A 14808-nucleotide genomic window follows, 5' to 3' on the forward strand; every position below is an offset into this window, starting at 1 on the left:
CATTATATAGAAAGAACAAATATGTTTAGTATTAATTTAGATAATGCGTGAAAATTTATACTACTAGTCTTTATATCCTACGTTTGATTTCTAAATTATGCCCCTCTAACTTTAAATTTTATATTGACAGGATTTTTTACCAACAGTATTTATATTTCACTACCTTCTTATTATTTCTTCTAAAATATAAATTATTTTGTGGACTTCCAATTTAATTTGGCAATGTATTATTCATACCCACATAATCCTAACAAAAGAAGCCGGTAGAAATGTACAGATATACAGTATTTTGGAAAAAAACAATTATTGTCTACCTATCGCACAAACAAACTATTGTGTGCTACTAAGCTTCTGTGCCACACAATTCAATAAGACGACTTCTACAATCGTTTTCTTAATTATATTTTGTGTGTAAGTATGACATGTGTAGTGTTATAGTGGCTTTTTCTTTCTTATTTCAACTAAATCTCCTTTTTGATGTTGCTTTTGATATGACCCAAGTTTCTTATATCACGATTACGACTCCTGAGTGAAGAAGTTTGTGCTTATTTAGGTGGCGTAGTTATCTCATTTAAATAATTATTCTATACGACAACTACGAATATGATAATAATGATGTGATTTGCCACTTTCTATGTTTTATTTGTTTATAAGTCCACGTTAGAATGCTTTAGGTTGAAAACAAAACAAAAGAGAATTGATAAAAGAAATTATAGTAGTATATATTCTGCTTATTTTATCATGACCGCATAAATATTTTGATAACGAATAACTACAAACATAAATATTCTGAGTTTAATCCTTCTCAGGACTAATTATTATTTAAATTAAAAAGTCAAATGCTGATTTTGAATATATAAAAAGATTGTATGTAAAAATCTCATAACTCTCATACTTTGAAAATATTATCAGTGTGTCATCATATAACTTAAAATTCATATATTATATGTTGTGGATAAAAGCTAAGAACCACAAACATACGGAACCTTAAAAAGTTATTCATGCAATTTGTATGTTTTATACACACATCTTTGTATATGCCAATTTTAATATGAAAGATAAAGTCGATATAATACCTTATTTGAAGGGTGCATTTTGCCGATTAACCAAATTCTCAATAAGCCTTAAGAATATAACACTAGTAAGTGGGAAATAAAGTCAATAGCTAAAAACACTGTTTTTATGTTTTACCCTTCTAACTATAAACATAATAGTGTTATATTATTTGTCTATTTGTTATACTTCCTGTATATAGGATAAACACATAATAGTATACTATAAGATTTTTTTTGTCATCATACTAGAAGATATATGATACTATATATTGATAGATGTTAATGAAACTAAATTAAGTTAAGTAATAAATGAAATTTAAATGTAGGAAGAATTTATTGTTGATCAATGTTGTTTTAAACGATTGAATACTGAGAATTTGATTTGTCAAAATAGTATAAAACAAATAAAAAATAATATAGAGTTATGGTAGAATTAATAACAGAGAAATGTATGACTACTGAGGAAATATAAACATATAGAATAAAGCAACATATATGTTCTATATAGTATGAAATAAAAAATTTTATGATTATCTATCTATATTTTTGAAAAGTGTGTAATTTCAAAAATTCAAATCATGTTGTATTTGAAAAAGATTTATACTTTTTGAGTTGAATTTCAAATTTTGTTTATTATATAGTTTGAAGAATATATAAGGAATATGGTCATAGGGGAAAGACATAAACAGAAGTAAACATTTAATGAAGTAAATAAAAAGGGTGATATGATATACTTCCTCTGTTCCTAAAAGATTAATGTTTTGGAAAAATAATTTGTTTCAAAAAGATGTATATTTTATGTTTTCTATGAGAAAATTGTAAATTTTAAGAAAATTGATTGGTTTTATTAGATTACTATTGGTTAAAAGTTGTTGAAAATTGAAAATTATAGAAAACGATAAATTTATTATAGTGATTTAATGTGTTTTCTTAATATGTGTGAAAACACTAAAAATCTATATTTTAGGAACGGAGGGAGTATATGATAGAGGATGATTTTTTGCTAATTATTAAATATAATTTATTTGATGTATATATACAATGCAATTTCCATTATTTGAATTCGAGTTGGAATGATGCTCAAGATTAAAGTGACTTTATTTTCCATGTTTTGCTTCTTACGAAGAAGAAATCTTTGCTTTTTTAAACATTGTGTGAGTAATCATTTAATTGTATGATTAAAGCTACTTTTGACTTGATTTCAGAAAAAAACAGCCAATCTTCACCGGAGGTGTTAAAGCTGAAGGGTTTGTACGTTCTTTTTTTTTTTTTTTTTTTTGAGAAATAGGTTTGTACGTTCTTTATCGAAGATTTGTGTCTCTCTATTTTGAGTAAATCATCTTTTTATTTCATAATAATTATGATCAACAAAATAATACTCTACAATAGTACATATCAAAACCATGAAAGTCGAAAATAAGGACTATAACGGTTTATATTAGTATTGTTATTGTGTCAATAGATGTGCGAAGTGCTGATAAAAATGGAGTAGTTTGGTAGATGGCAAGGATCTTCATTTTTTAAAACTTGTTAAATAACACTACACTATATACAGTAATATTCATAACACAGATTTAACGGCAACAAAAACATAGACCTAAAACGATTGTAGGATACACACCTGAAAACTTGCATGTGTTTTGGCCCACAAGATCTTAAACACACTGACCAAAAATCACCATTTTGTAACATATTAATTTGTTATGGAAATTTCAAATAAAAACGATATACGGAGCATAACAACATAGTTTGCTACATCCTTTACCAAAAAAAAAAAAACATAGTTTGCTACATCCTTTACAAAAAAAAAACATAGTTTGCTACAATATACAAAATAAGTATAAAGATATGAGGAAATTAAAAGCCATATAAATAAGTAAAATAAAAAAATCTAAATTGATGTTTATATATCTGAATGGAACCTACCGATTACGTGAAAGTAAAGATGATCCAATTATCCAAACCATACCAGAATTGGCCGACACACGAAAGGCTAAAGCATATTCATAGGGAAGCACTCTCTCTCTCTCTCTCTCTCACACTCTACATATATAAGATTATTATTTCTTTTTATGCAATGATTGTACGATCGACTATTTTACATGTAGCATAATAAGCTTCTTTTAGCATGTATTAGAAGTTAGAATAAGCTATATACATTTTATATAATACAATGGTAAAGTGGAGTTTAGTTGATCTAATGTTCACAAAAAGCTTGTTTGATCTAATTAACTTTGGTATAAATATTTTTTGTTTTATTTCTCTCTGGTAAGTTTGAATTATCCATATATAATAGAACCATATATAATAGAGCCATATATAATATGTAGTTATAAATAATAATATAAACAAAATGTATATATATATATATATATATATCAAGCTCAAAGACCCACATTGTTGGGGGAGAAAGAATCAAGAGTAATTAGGCACTATACACATAGAAATCGCTATAATTAGCGAAATACCATTTCACTGTATAAAGCACTGTACAAACTTTTTTAATACCGAAAGACCCCTACGTTCTTACTTTCATAGCATCTGGCTCTAGCACCCTATGTGTCAGACATCAGTATAGAGCTAAACCTACCACACTCCAGCAAATGTACTACGCTAACCCCCTCCCCCCCCCCCCCCCCAAAAAGACGCTGAGAGTAATTAAAGAACCCTCAATTACATTATTATTTAGTTTAATATATATGTGGAAAGCCCTGTCTTTCTCTTTCACTTATTCACTTTCTCAAGCTCTTCATCCTTTCTCATTTTTGAAGAAGTTACAAAAATACTTTCATCTCTGGGGTAGAGTAACCTTCGAGATGCTTGCTACTGGAATCAAGAAGAAGGACAAAGAATTACTTTCACAACTCAGTGTTGCATTACCTGGGGTCGTAGATGCGATTCAGCTTGTATTCATGGACGTCGTTCCCCAGATTAAAGAGGTTTTCCCGTAGACATAACATGTTGTCTTGATTGAATCGGACAGTGAAACTGAGTCGGAATGTAATGACACCGCAGCAGAAGTAGAAGAAGAAACCGACGCCCCACCGTCTCCGCCAAAGACGCTGCGCTACTATTTCAACCCAACTCACGTCAGAGACCTAGATGAAGAAGCAAAGGTTAGTGTGTTTTCTGAATTTATAACCCATCCTTTATATGTGGCGGCTATCAATGTTGTTGTCGTCTAACTAGCTATAATATCTTGAGAAGGAAACATATAGATGTTAAGTTTTTTAAATACAATTGCCTCAATAATTTGATATGTAGCGGTTATCAATCTTGTTGTCTGCCAACTACCTAGATATGTTGCGATGTACCTAGATAGATGCTAATGATATAACTAGAACCGCATCACTAAAGTTTGCAAAAGTTGTGGGAAGAAATACATTATAGGCTGGTTCACAGATGCTAATCGAGTACGTAGGATTTAGCATTGAAGCTTAATTATATTCACCATTTATTTTTATTAACGCAGCCCGTAATGTAGCGACTAATTCATGTATTATAATGCACCATGGTTAGGTTTGAAACACTTGGTCGGTTAGCAGTTACCGGTAACGCTTAACGTTACCTAATTTGGTTGTTAGTAGAATGTTTGTTTACTTAAAATTTACCTAATTTGGTTATTAGTAGACTGTTTGTTAGCAGTTATCGATAACACTTAACGTTTAACTGATTAGGTTTTAACACTTGGTCAGTGTTTGCTTACTTCTAAGCTGAAAATATACAGAACTAGATATTATTGACATGTAACTGCTAAGATTTTCCGGGTAACTATTAGACCAAGTACTTGCTACGATTTATATTAGTGCTTTAATATTTACTTGGGGCTTAGTGTTATTTATTATCTGAGGTGTTACCCTATCTGATGGATTATATCACCGAATGCATTGGTAGAGGCCTAGGCTCACTAGTGACTGCTACATCTCATAATAACGTGTAATGTATAAAAATGTTCATGGAATCGATTGTCTGTTTTTGCAAGTTGAGGTGATATTCAAAAAAAAATTGTTTGGTGGAGGACTCACTGCAGCTGACCTGACTCGTTTGACTTGCCCAAATGCACTGTTCAGGTCTTAGATGCAATGGTGGTTTTCGCATCCAGAGCCAGATCAAAAAGATATCAACCCAATCACCACCGTCGTCCCTCACATCCTCAATTCTGCAAGCCGGCAAGTGTCCACCAGTGCACCCTTTGTTCTGTCTAGGATGAAGGGCATCCCACAGAATCCCAATTCAAGGGACTCAACTGTTATGACAGTGTTTCTCATACAGGCCCACACTTCAAATGGAATGGAAAGATGCAAATAGGTCACTGAAGCTTCACTGCCTGCAAAACTCATGGCCTTTCTGGTTTATCAAGACATAACACCAGCATGAAAGATCGATGGATTATCACTTCTCTGATTCGCTACTCCTTATTCTTTTAAAAAATTCTATATTTTTAAGCATGAAACTCTTACTTTTTCTCGCTACTTGTTCTACATTTAGATGTTGTATCCTCGCCCACAAACTAATTTTGTGATCTCACTATCCCCTGTTAACTTCTAAGTTTACTTGTTCCAATGATTACTCATATTTTTTTTTTTGCATTCTAACTGCTCTTTTTAGCACTAACAAACAAGTTAAGAGATAACATATTATTTAATAATTAAGTAAATATGGTAACATCATGACCACAAATTAGTTGCAGTTAACATAATATATATCCGCTAAGTTACAGAGTTATACATTCTATAATATATTCAACACTTGTCAACAACGAATTTAACTGTTAACATATATATTAGATATGTAGCATACCATATTAGCTGCTACAAAATAACTTATCATTAATGGCTTCTTCTTCTTCTGTACAAACTACTTTTATGAATGTTTGCTATATAGTCTCCATGACATTCCTTGATTGCTTCCTATTCTTTTGAATCTTGAATATAACTCAATACATGTGACAACAAGAACATACATAATACACATTGCAACATACTCTCACCAATTGGAGATAACCTTTACAATACACAATCAGAAACCCTAAACAATTGGGGATGTCGTATTGTACCTTACACGATTCTAAAGCATAACGAATAGGTGGGGAAGATATAGCTTCAGACCTACCCAGGAACAGCAACCTACGAGTGTACTTGGAGATATCAAGCCAAATCTAACCGTACTTGGAGAGATCACGCCAAAGCCAGCTGTTTCCATCTTTCTCTCTTACGTGTATTTTCCATAGGGACAGAAGGGTCAATTGGTAGACAAATATATACAGTGTTAATGGGTTCTTTTTGATTTTGGGTAGTTTGCCAATTTCTCCTCCATTATGGTATTTTGAGCCAATAATCTCAAGAATCAACTAGAATATTATTTAGGCTGTGAATGTATACTGCGGGAAGGGTGTAGTTGTTGGGTTAAGTGGGTTTTAGTTACCATTCAACAAATATTAAAATGAAAAGCAAAGTGCGTTTCTCAAATGATTTGTTCCGCCATTGAGAATCGTGTCAGTACAAAATTACGAACCGCTTTGCATTTTATTCACCTCTCATTTTTGGTGTGGTTAAGTGCGGTCAAGTGCGGTCAATCTCTTTTTTTTTTTGCTAATTAATTATATCTAGCCTTACTATAGCTTCCTTAAATAATTATTGTGATCAAATATCTCTAAAATTAATATAAATTTATTTGATCAGTTTACACAATATTTCAAATTACTTTTTCAAAAATATTAAAATAAATTAAAGCATATAACTATTGTTTTCAAAACCGGACCAATCCGATAGTTTGAACCTGGTTCGACTATGAACCACCGATTACATAGCCGAGTTAGGTAATCATTTGTTCGACCATGAACCGGTTACATAGCCGGGTTAGATAATAATTTGTTTGACCATGAACCGATTTATTAAATAGATAAAAACCATTAAAACTATCAAAAATCTATAAACCATCTATATTAACATAAAATTAGTTTATAGTGTCTTAAGTTTTAAATTCATTTATTTTTTAATTATGTATAATATTTATTAGCATTAATTTTAAATTTATACACTAAGTATATATTAAATAAAATTATTGAACTATGTTTAATCTGGTCAAACCATATGGAACCGTGATTCAAATATGATCCGATTTAGCTTCTGGTCTAATTTTAAAAACACTGCATATAACCGAAACATATTTAGTTATATTCGAAGTGACAGGTTGAGTTGTAGATGCATGCTTTAACTTTATTTTTTTTCTAAAACTTCTAAAATTAACAATTATGTTTTAAAGTCAATTTTAAAACTACATCAAAGAGAAAATAAAATACGGTTGTTAACCCTTTATTTACTAAAGCAATATTGTTTGTGGTGTAGGAAAATATATAGTAGTATAATTTTTAAAAATAATGTAGTATCATTTATTTTTAGCTTATAAAATATAAATATATTATATATATATATATCAAATAATTTAAAGCTGTTATTTATATGTCGAAATATCCAAAACTATTATTAATATTTCAGCTATATAAATATTTTTTAAATAGTTAATATATATATTTTTTAAAATTATATTAGTATCAGTGATTTTTAGTGTATAAATATAAATTATATTATATATATCCCGCAGTTACACTATTCATTATAAGTGTCACCATTCATATCTTATTTTGAACCGCACCGCTTAGACAAACCGCAGTTGTTCCGCAGTGTGTGTTTCTCTTACACAAACCGCAGTTAAACCGCACCGCAGTATTCAATCCGCTTGTTCCGCACCGCTTAATCCGCTGTTACCATTCGGAGCCTTAGAATAAGGAGTCTTATAGTGGGAATTTTTTTCTGACGCACACCATGACTTTTTTGTCTTTCCTTTAGGAAAATTTTAAATATTCATTCTTAAGTATCATATCTTGACAATTTTTATTAATTTGTTTTGGTCAAAAACAATTTTTATTAATTTAAAAGTAGTTTTATTAGACTATCCTCTAGCATTTTGGTTCTTAACTAGAGTTTTAACATTATCAACTAGATTTAGACCCGCACAACCGTGCGGGTATTAATTTTCATGGTTATATATATATTTTACATAATTAGAATATATTTTTAAACTTACTTATATATTTAAATGTTTATATAATTATTTTAAATATAACAATTTGATAGTTTTCATGCTGCAAGTTAATTGATTATTTCAAATCATCACATATATTTGGTATTTTTTATTACATTTTTTAAAATTATTTTTTATTCAATTATTATGATCCTGATCCGTAATTAAAAACACTATTTTTTTATCAATATTTTTTTATGTTTAAGATAAGTTAAATTTATACAAGAATTATCTAATTTACTAATATTAATCCGTTCTACCAACATATTATATTAATTTATCAGTTTAAAATAATTTTATCATATTTAGTTAAATACAATGTTTTATTTTAAAATGATAGATATAACTATAAAATAGTAAATTTGATATATTTTTTTTTAATTTTATAAAAGATAACTGATTATATATATGTATATTAATGTATAATAACATTAATTTCATTACTAATTACAAAATTAGTGAAAATATTTATATACAATTTTTGATAATTAAGATATTGTTATAATATTTTTCAACAAATTTGTTAAGAAAATTAAATATATATATTTATGTTTTAAATTAAAATATATCAAATTATATTATGATTTAAGTAGTTACAACATTATATATTAGCATTAATGAAATACATTTAATACAAATTTTAAATGATGATCCAAATAAAAATATCACACATGAATATGTGAGTTTGTTAACTAATCCGGGTTTTTAGGAGTCGATGTTACATTAACAATGATATATTATTAATCCATATTATTAGTACTAAATGAATGATAACTGATTTTTAGTGAGTGTCTATTTTTTTAAAAAATCACATATGAATCAAAGTTGTGACTTCTGTTTTAATATATAAGATAATTTATTGCTGACCTTCGCATACAATTTATTTGTTAAAATGCTAGCTTTTGTCAACTAATACTTTACTAATACTTTTAAAGAAAAGGATTTGGTTCCCTTTTATTTAGCAAAAATTCCACGGAAATTCAACAATCTAACCTCAAATTTTCATAAATATAGTGATTTTTCTCTTATATTCCATGACAAAACAATACATAAGAATCACCAATTAATATATGTAAACTCATACGTTATGTACAAACTCGTACGTAAAAGTTCTCACGTTTGACCCCTAAGAAACCGTGGACGGTTACATAAACATCACACCATCTACAAGACCGCAAGCGAGATCAAACTTGTACGGTTTTAAGGGAGACGCCTCTATTCTTCAAGCTTGTACATTTTAAACGACTGATGTATCTGAAATTTTGGAGATCCCATCGGATCAGGTTTGACCTATGCATGGATGCTCAAAAACATTCTTCAGTGTCATTATCTAGGTTGGAACTACAATTACAAGTTACACACTATTAGTCTACAAACTTAACTCCAAAAGGATGAAACCAACTCACTTTTGCAATGAAAACCTTCGATCAAATCACTTAGAAGTGGATTGATCAGTCCATCCGAAATTATCAAAGTATTGTTAACAATTTATGAAGAGATAAATAGTCGGAGGTTAAGTTTTACTTTTACAAATAGATCTCTTGATATCCAAGGAAAGCTTTGATCATGTTATGCAAACCCTCAGGTCCTCTTGAACTTTAGATCATGATCTTGTCGTTTACAAAAGATTTGAAGCTTGAAAACTAAGTGAATGAAGGCTGAGAAACTCTCGGACATTGGAACACATGCAAGACAATCTAGAGCGACATTAACCTGACGCGATGATCATTTTCTCTCCTACACTTGAACTCACTCCTACATAAGCTGTAGCAGAAGCAGAGACTTCTTTCCTCTAATGAAAATGTTTTTACGCCTATTAACTGAAGGATAGTTTACTTGCAGGACAATTATCAAACTTGAGCCATAAAAAAAATAAAAAATCATTGTCATATTAATTTTGAAACTCATAAAACAACACATGATAATAATATGAAAACTATCTAGTATATTAAAGAAAATTAAAAAAAAAAAGAAACACAACGACCGGAAACTTGTATGGTTAAGGAGATGCGATAGCCTGATGTTAACGTTTCCTGCATCTATGTTCTTCAATCTTATACATTTCTAAACAATCAAAAAGCTTCCAAAGTTTTTAGCTAGAAATCTGAGTCTTCAGACATCCCATTAGCTTCTTCTTCTTGTTCAATCTTCAAGGCAGACTTGCGTTTGCAGCAACAAAAATACTCAGGAACATGCCCGTCTTCTCCAAGGAACCAAGGATGCTCCGACACCTTCTTCAGTGTCATTCTCTCACTCGGATCTGCAGCAACAACATGTGAATTCCACCGTTAGTCCACTATAGCATCACTCAGTTGTGTACTTTACCACACCATAATGATGAAAACATGCAACTCACTTTTGCAAAGGAGACCTTCCATCAAATCTCTTAAAAGAGGATCTAATCCATCCGGGAGTATCAAAGGGTTGTTAACAATCTGTTAAGAGATAAATAATTAGGGCTATTCAAAGAGCTTTCTTGAGCCCCAAGAAAAAACATTGATCAAAACCAGAACCATACCTTGTCGTAGGTGTCCTGAAGAGTATCAGCAAGAAACGGGTATTGTCCCAATATCATATAATACAAAGTGACCCCCACTGCCCATGTATCAGCAGCTCTGCCGCTATACGTTATACCTGACACTGTTTCCAGAATCCAAAAACAAAAAGATATTTGCTTATTCTCTATACACACTAATGAGCTAGGACCAAGCTTAAAGATATTAGAGAAGGAAGCTGACCTAAACAACATTCTGGAGCAGTGAACACTGGAGTCCCTGGAGATCGACGCAGTTGATCATCATCATCCTGTAATAACACAACCAATTAAATTGTCAACACTCAGGTGGTCACAAGATAAATATTCAAGAATCGATGATTACCTTGAACACTTGGCTGACACTGAAGTCTCCTATCTTCACAGTACCGCTACTAGTAACCATCAGATTGTCAGGTTTGATGTCCCCATGAATCACATTCTGTTTTTTTTTTTGAATCAAGACAGTATATTAGGTAATGAACAATGAAGTCAGAGAAGCACACATAAGAAAGAAGAGATCATTACATGAGCATGAAGATACATGAGGCCAGCAACTATATCCCGCAGATACTTTCTAGCGGTTTTCTCCCCGAGAGCACCAGGCGGTCCAGAACCGTCATAAACCCATTTTCCATCAATGTATTCAAGAACTGGGTGAAACCAAAGAGGCAAAACATTACAAGATAAGAAGCTATTTTCCACAGAGAGTAAGTACAGAAACAACAGAAAAGAGAAGAGGAGAAAGAGTTACCCATGTAAAAATGATCAGTTTCTGGGTCGTCTATCACCTCAATGAGATTAACAATGTTAGGATGCTCCAAAATTTTCATAATCATAACCTGGAAGCGGTGAAGAATGAAGATAAAGAAGCGTAAAACATAACTTCTCTACAATGAAGCCAGTGATGAAAAGGGATGATATACCTCACGAAGAACATCACTCATAGCAGTCTCAGAAGGTGCAACCCTTAGCCTTAATAATTGCGACTTGTGAAACGCCTAAAAATATCAAAATATGTCAAAAGATCTTAAAGCCCTAAGAGTAATCAATTAAACAAATGAAATAATACAAATAGCTTACCTTAATAGCATAAGATAGGCCATCAACAGAGCTTCGATACAAAACCTATTATAAATGCCAATGAACAATGTCATGGGATGCTTTTGATAGTGTTACTGTAAATGAGTTCCTTCACACTTACCACTTTGCCATAGCTACCAGATCCAATTTTACACACACGAACATACTCATTGATCATCTTGTTACCATCTTCATCCTGACAACATCAGACAACATCATGGAATATTCTTCAAAGCAATAGCAGAATATGAGAGAAGATGACTGTACCTCTCCACGGATAAGTTGATTAGTGACTTTCACAGGAACTTGCCTGCAGATCAAACCATGATCTAATCTAAATTTCAAAATTTCGTCAGACCGTTTAGAGCGGCTCTTCTGCTCTACTTCTTCTTCGTCCTCTTCGCTTCTGGAACTGCTAGTTGCCTCACTACCAGAGGAATGCGTATCATCATGTTGGAGTGGCCTCTCAGGCGGCAACTCTCGGGTTCTAGTAGAAGTGCCAAAGCATCCAAAGCAACCAATGGTACGGGAAAACCAAAGACTATCACGAAACATTATCTCCCTTCCTTCTCCCCAAAAAAAAACAAACAATTGAAATATAAAACTCAAGAACCTGTACCAAATAATCAAAATCCAAGCCTTACCCTGGAGTCAAAAAAGAGGGTTTAGGAGGAGTTTAAAGAATCCAAAGGATGCCACTCAGTGAGATGAATATCATAACAACTGCATTCTAAACATAACATGTCTCTCATTTATATAAATTTGGTCTTAGTTCTCCTTCTTCAGGAGTAGCAAACTGCATAGCCAATAAGGTGACGATGAATATAAAATGCTTCTGCAGATAAAAAAAAAAGGAGTCAAATTTCTGATTAGATTCGCTGAGATTCTCATTAAAGTTAAAAACTTTATGGGTTATGATTAGCGAGTAAACACGAATCGAAATCCAATACACTACTACATTGGGGCGAAAAGGGTTAATCAAGAACCCTAATTTCGAAATCGATGGCAGCAGAAAGAGAAACCCAAATGGGAATAAAGGAGGAGAGAAGCTTACATTTCGATCGGAGAAGACGATGGACTCTTTCTCTCTCTCTCTCAGAGTCGTGCGTGAGAGATTTGATTAGAGATTAGATTAGACACATAAGAAGAAGAGGGCTTTGATTCTCTCTCTGCCCTTTTGTTTCCGTTTTTTTAAATATTTTTCCTAAATAGTAAAAATGTTTTTTATCAGTTTCAGGAAAGAATCTAATTTTCTTATAAATATTAAGATTAATTAAAATACCAAATCAATGTGGGGGGGGGAAGTTGAATTGTCACCACTTGCAACAACCAAAGCCGCCTTTGTCCTGAGTCCATACATTCACGCTGTTCTAGTTAGTCTTGTTTTTATCTCTTTCATCACGATGACAGTGGGAGTTTTAGCTTTGCAAGGCTCTTTCAATGATTCAGCTACGGATTGATGAAAGTTCTCCGTGGAAAGGTCTCAAGCGGTGAAGGAGAAAGAGATGGGTGTGGTTCTTAAATTTGTTAGTCGTAGTTCTGGTGGCTCTGGAGGAGATCTCGAGATAGTCTCGATGACGCTCTCTGGTGAAAAGAGTCCATGCGAAAAAGTTGGGTGAGGTGGTTTCAGAGTTTCGTCTTCTCCGGCGATGTCTTGTGATGATCAGTTGGTTTGTCACTACTCATGATTTTTCTTCCAACTGGTTATTTTGTGGAGTTATTTCCATGGAATTTGGGACTGTTTTTTTTTTTCCATTTTCGTGGAGTTATTTATTTTTCTTCAAACAGAATATTGAAAAAGAGAATGTACGAGCGAAGAAATGTCTTTTGAAGAGAAAATTCATACACAAGTAGGGGAAATATAATGCGATATAATTTGAAAGATGGATACAATACAATAAATATATCAAATAAACTCATACTTTATTATTCTCTTTTTTTATATTATAATCCCAAATTTGAAAAAGGACTTAGCGCACAAGGCTCCAAAAAACACAGCTTCAAAATGGTAAGGAAACAAAACCAAATTATTTAGAAACGTGCCAACATCCAAACAAAACTTTGCTTGGTCGGTTCATTATTTCTCACTAAGCGGACGGCATCAGATTTAACAATATATGCGCGTATCTGATTACATCGTTTCCTGGAGGCTCCTCTGTATGCTCTCCATATGTCAATAAAATGATTGCCATCCCTTAGATAACAGTGCCATACTATCCTATCGCCGCTGCCTCTCTCCCTAACCGGGAAGTTGTATTTACCATTGAATTTTATTTCTTGAACACTTATAGTTTCCTTTTTGTTCGATGTGCAGTTGACTTTGACACTACGAGGAGGTTCAAGTTGGTTTTGAAATTCCACCAGATTGCATCCGGAAGTTCTTTTCGAACTAAAACACATAACAGTTATTAACATAAAAGTAATGAGATTATTCATCTTTTTTTTTTTTTTTGAAGATGCTAGAGACCCAAAGCGTATTATGTATAGTTTCTTTTGTGATGAATAAGGTAAGAAGCTAAATATAGACACACATATTACTCGATTAAAGTTATGGTTGGAGGAGCATTCGCAGTCGAAAAGTAAGGTAAAACCATAAGATAAGATCAAATAAATTTAAATTGCAAATTAACGTTGACCACTAAAACTAAAGAAACACGAGTCTGAAAGTAGGTTCTACATTTTATCCATAAAATTTGTTTTGATCTATTATTCGTTCTGATTCGAATATTAAAAATATATATCCATTAAAACGAAAAAAATCACAAATATTAAAAGTTTAGGATGCGGATACCTGCTCCTCTCCGGCTTATATACAAAAAAAAAAAAAATATATATATATATAATCAAATATATAGTTTTAAATGTATAGTTTTGTATAATTATTATTTTAACATATAATTTTATTCACAAAATTACTTATAAAATTATGAAATTAAGAAAACAATATAAAATCATTATAAAACCTACAATTTTTCTTAAATTTTGTGACAAGTAATAAAATTTAAATATTTACAGAACATATTCTTTCACTACTTTTTACTTATTATCTTATTA

The 14808-nt window shown here is 31.5% G+C and overlaps 1 protein-coding gene and 1 long non-coding RNA gene across 3 annotated transcripts; one reads left to right on the forward strand and one right to left on the reverse strand.

The window, feature by feature from the left end:
* Positions 1-100: 100 nt before the first annotated feature.
* Positions 101-5630, forward strand: LOC117131935. The gene is made up of 2 exons (XR_004455404.1): positions 101-4171; positions 5126-5630. It is a non-coding gene; the product is annotated as an uncharacterized LOC117131935 (long non-coding RNA).
* Positions 5631-10004: 4374 nt separating this feature from the next.
* LOC103851497 (serine/threonine-protein kinase GRIK2) lies at positions 10005-13020 on the reverse strand. 2 transcript variants are annotated; one of them, XM_033285579.1, is made up of 13 exons: positions 12809-13020; positions 12399-12589; positions 12022-12367; positions 11876-11950; positions 11755-11799; positions 11598-11672; positions 11426-11513; positions 11200-11324; positions 11018-11113; positions 10877-10943; positions 10657-10778; positions 10495-10573; positions 10005-10398 (listed from the first exon to the last, which is right to left on the reverse strand). In XM_033285579.1, exons 3-13 carry the CDS (start codon positions 12307-12309, stop codon positions 10235-10237), a joined length of 1224 nt encoding a protein of 407 aa, XP_033141470.1. In that variant the 5' UTR covers positions 12310-12367; positions 12399-12589; positions 12809-13020; the 3' UTR covers positions 10005-10234. The 2 variants fall into 2 exon arrangements, with proteins under 2 accessions (XP_033141470.1, XP_033141471.1); XM_033285580.1 differs by having other exon boundaries at positions 12022-12319; positions 12809-13019.
* Between the last annotated feature and the right edge of the window lie 1788 nt (positions 13021-14808).

This window comes from Brassica rapa, chromosome A02 (genome assembly GCF_000309985.2).
Source record: "Brassica rapa cultivar Chiifu-401-42 chromosome A02, CAAS_Brap_v3.01, whole genome shotgun sequence".
NCBI classification, from domain to species: Eukaryota; Viridiplantae; Streptophyta; class Magnoliopsida; order Brassicales; family Brassicaceae; genus Brassica; species Brassica rapa.

Coding starts and splice junctions, on each gene's coding strand:
- LOC103851497 (XM_033285579.1), bottom strand. CDS start 12,309: ATGTTTCGTGATAGTCTTTGGTTTTCCCGTACCATTGGTTGCTTTGGA. Junction 11,514..11,597: donor TGAGTGATGTTCTTCGTGAG/GTATATCATCCC, acceptor CACCGCTTCCAG/GTTATGATTATGAAAATTTT. Junction 11,325..11,425: donor AACTGATCATTTTTACATGG/GTAACTCTTTCT, acceptor GGTTTCACCCAG/TTCTTGAATACATTGATGGA.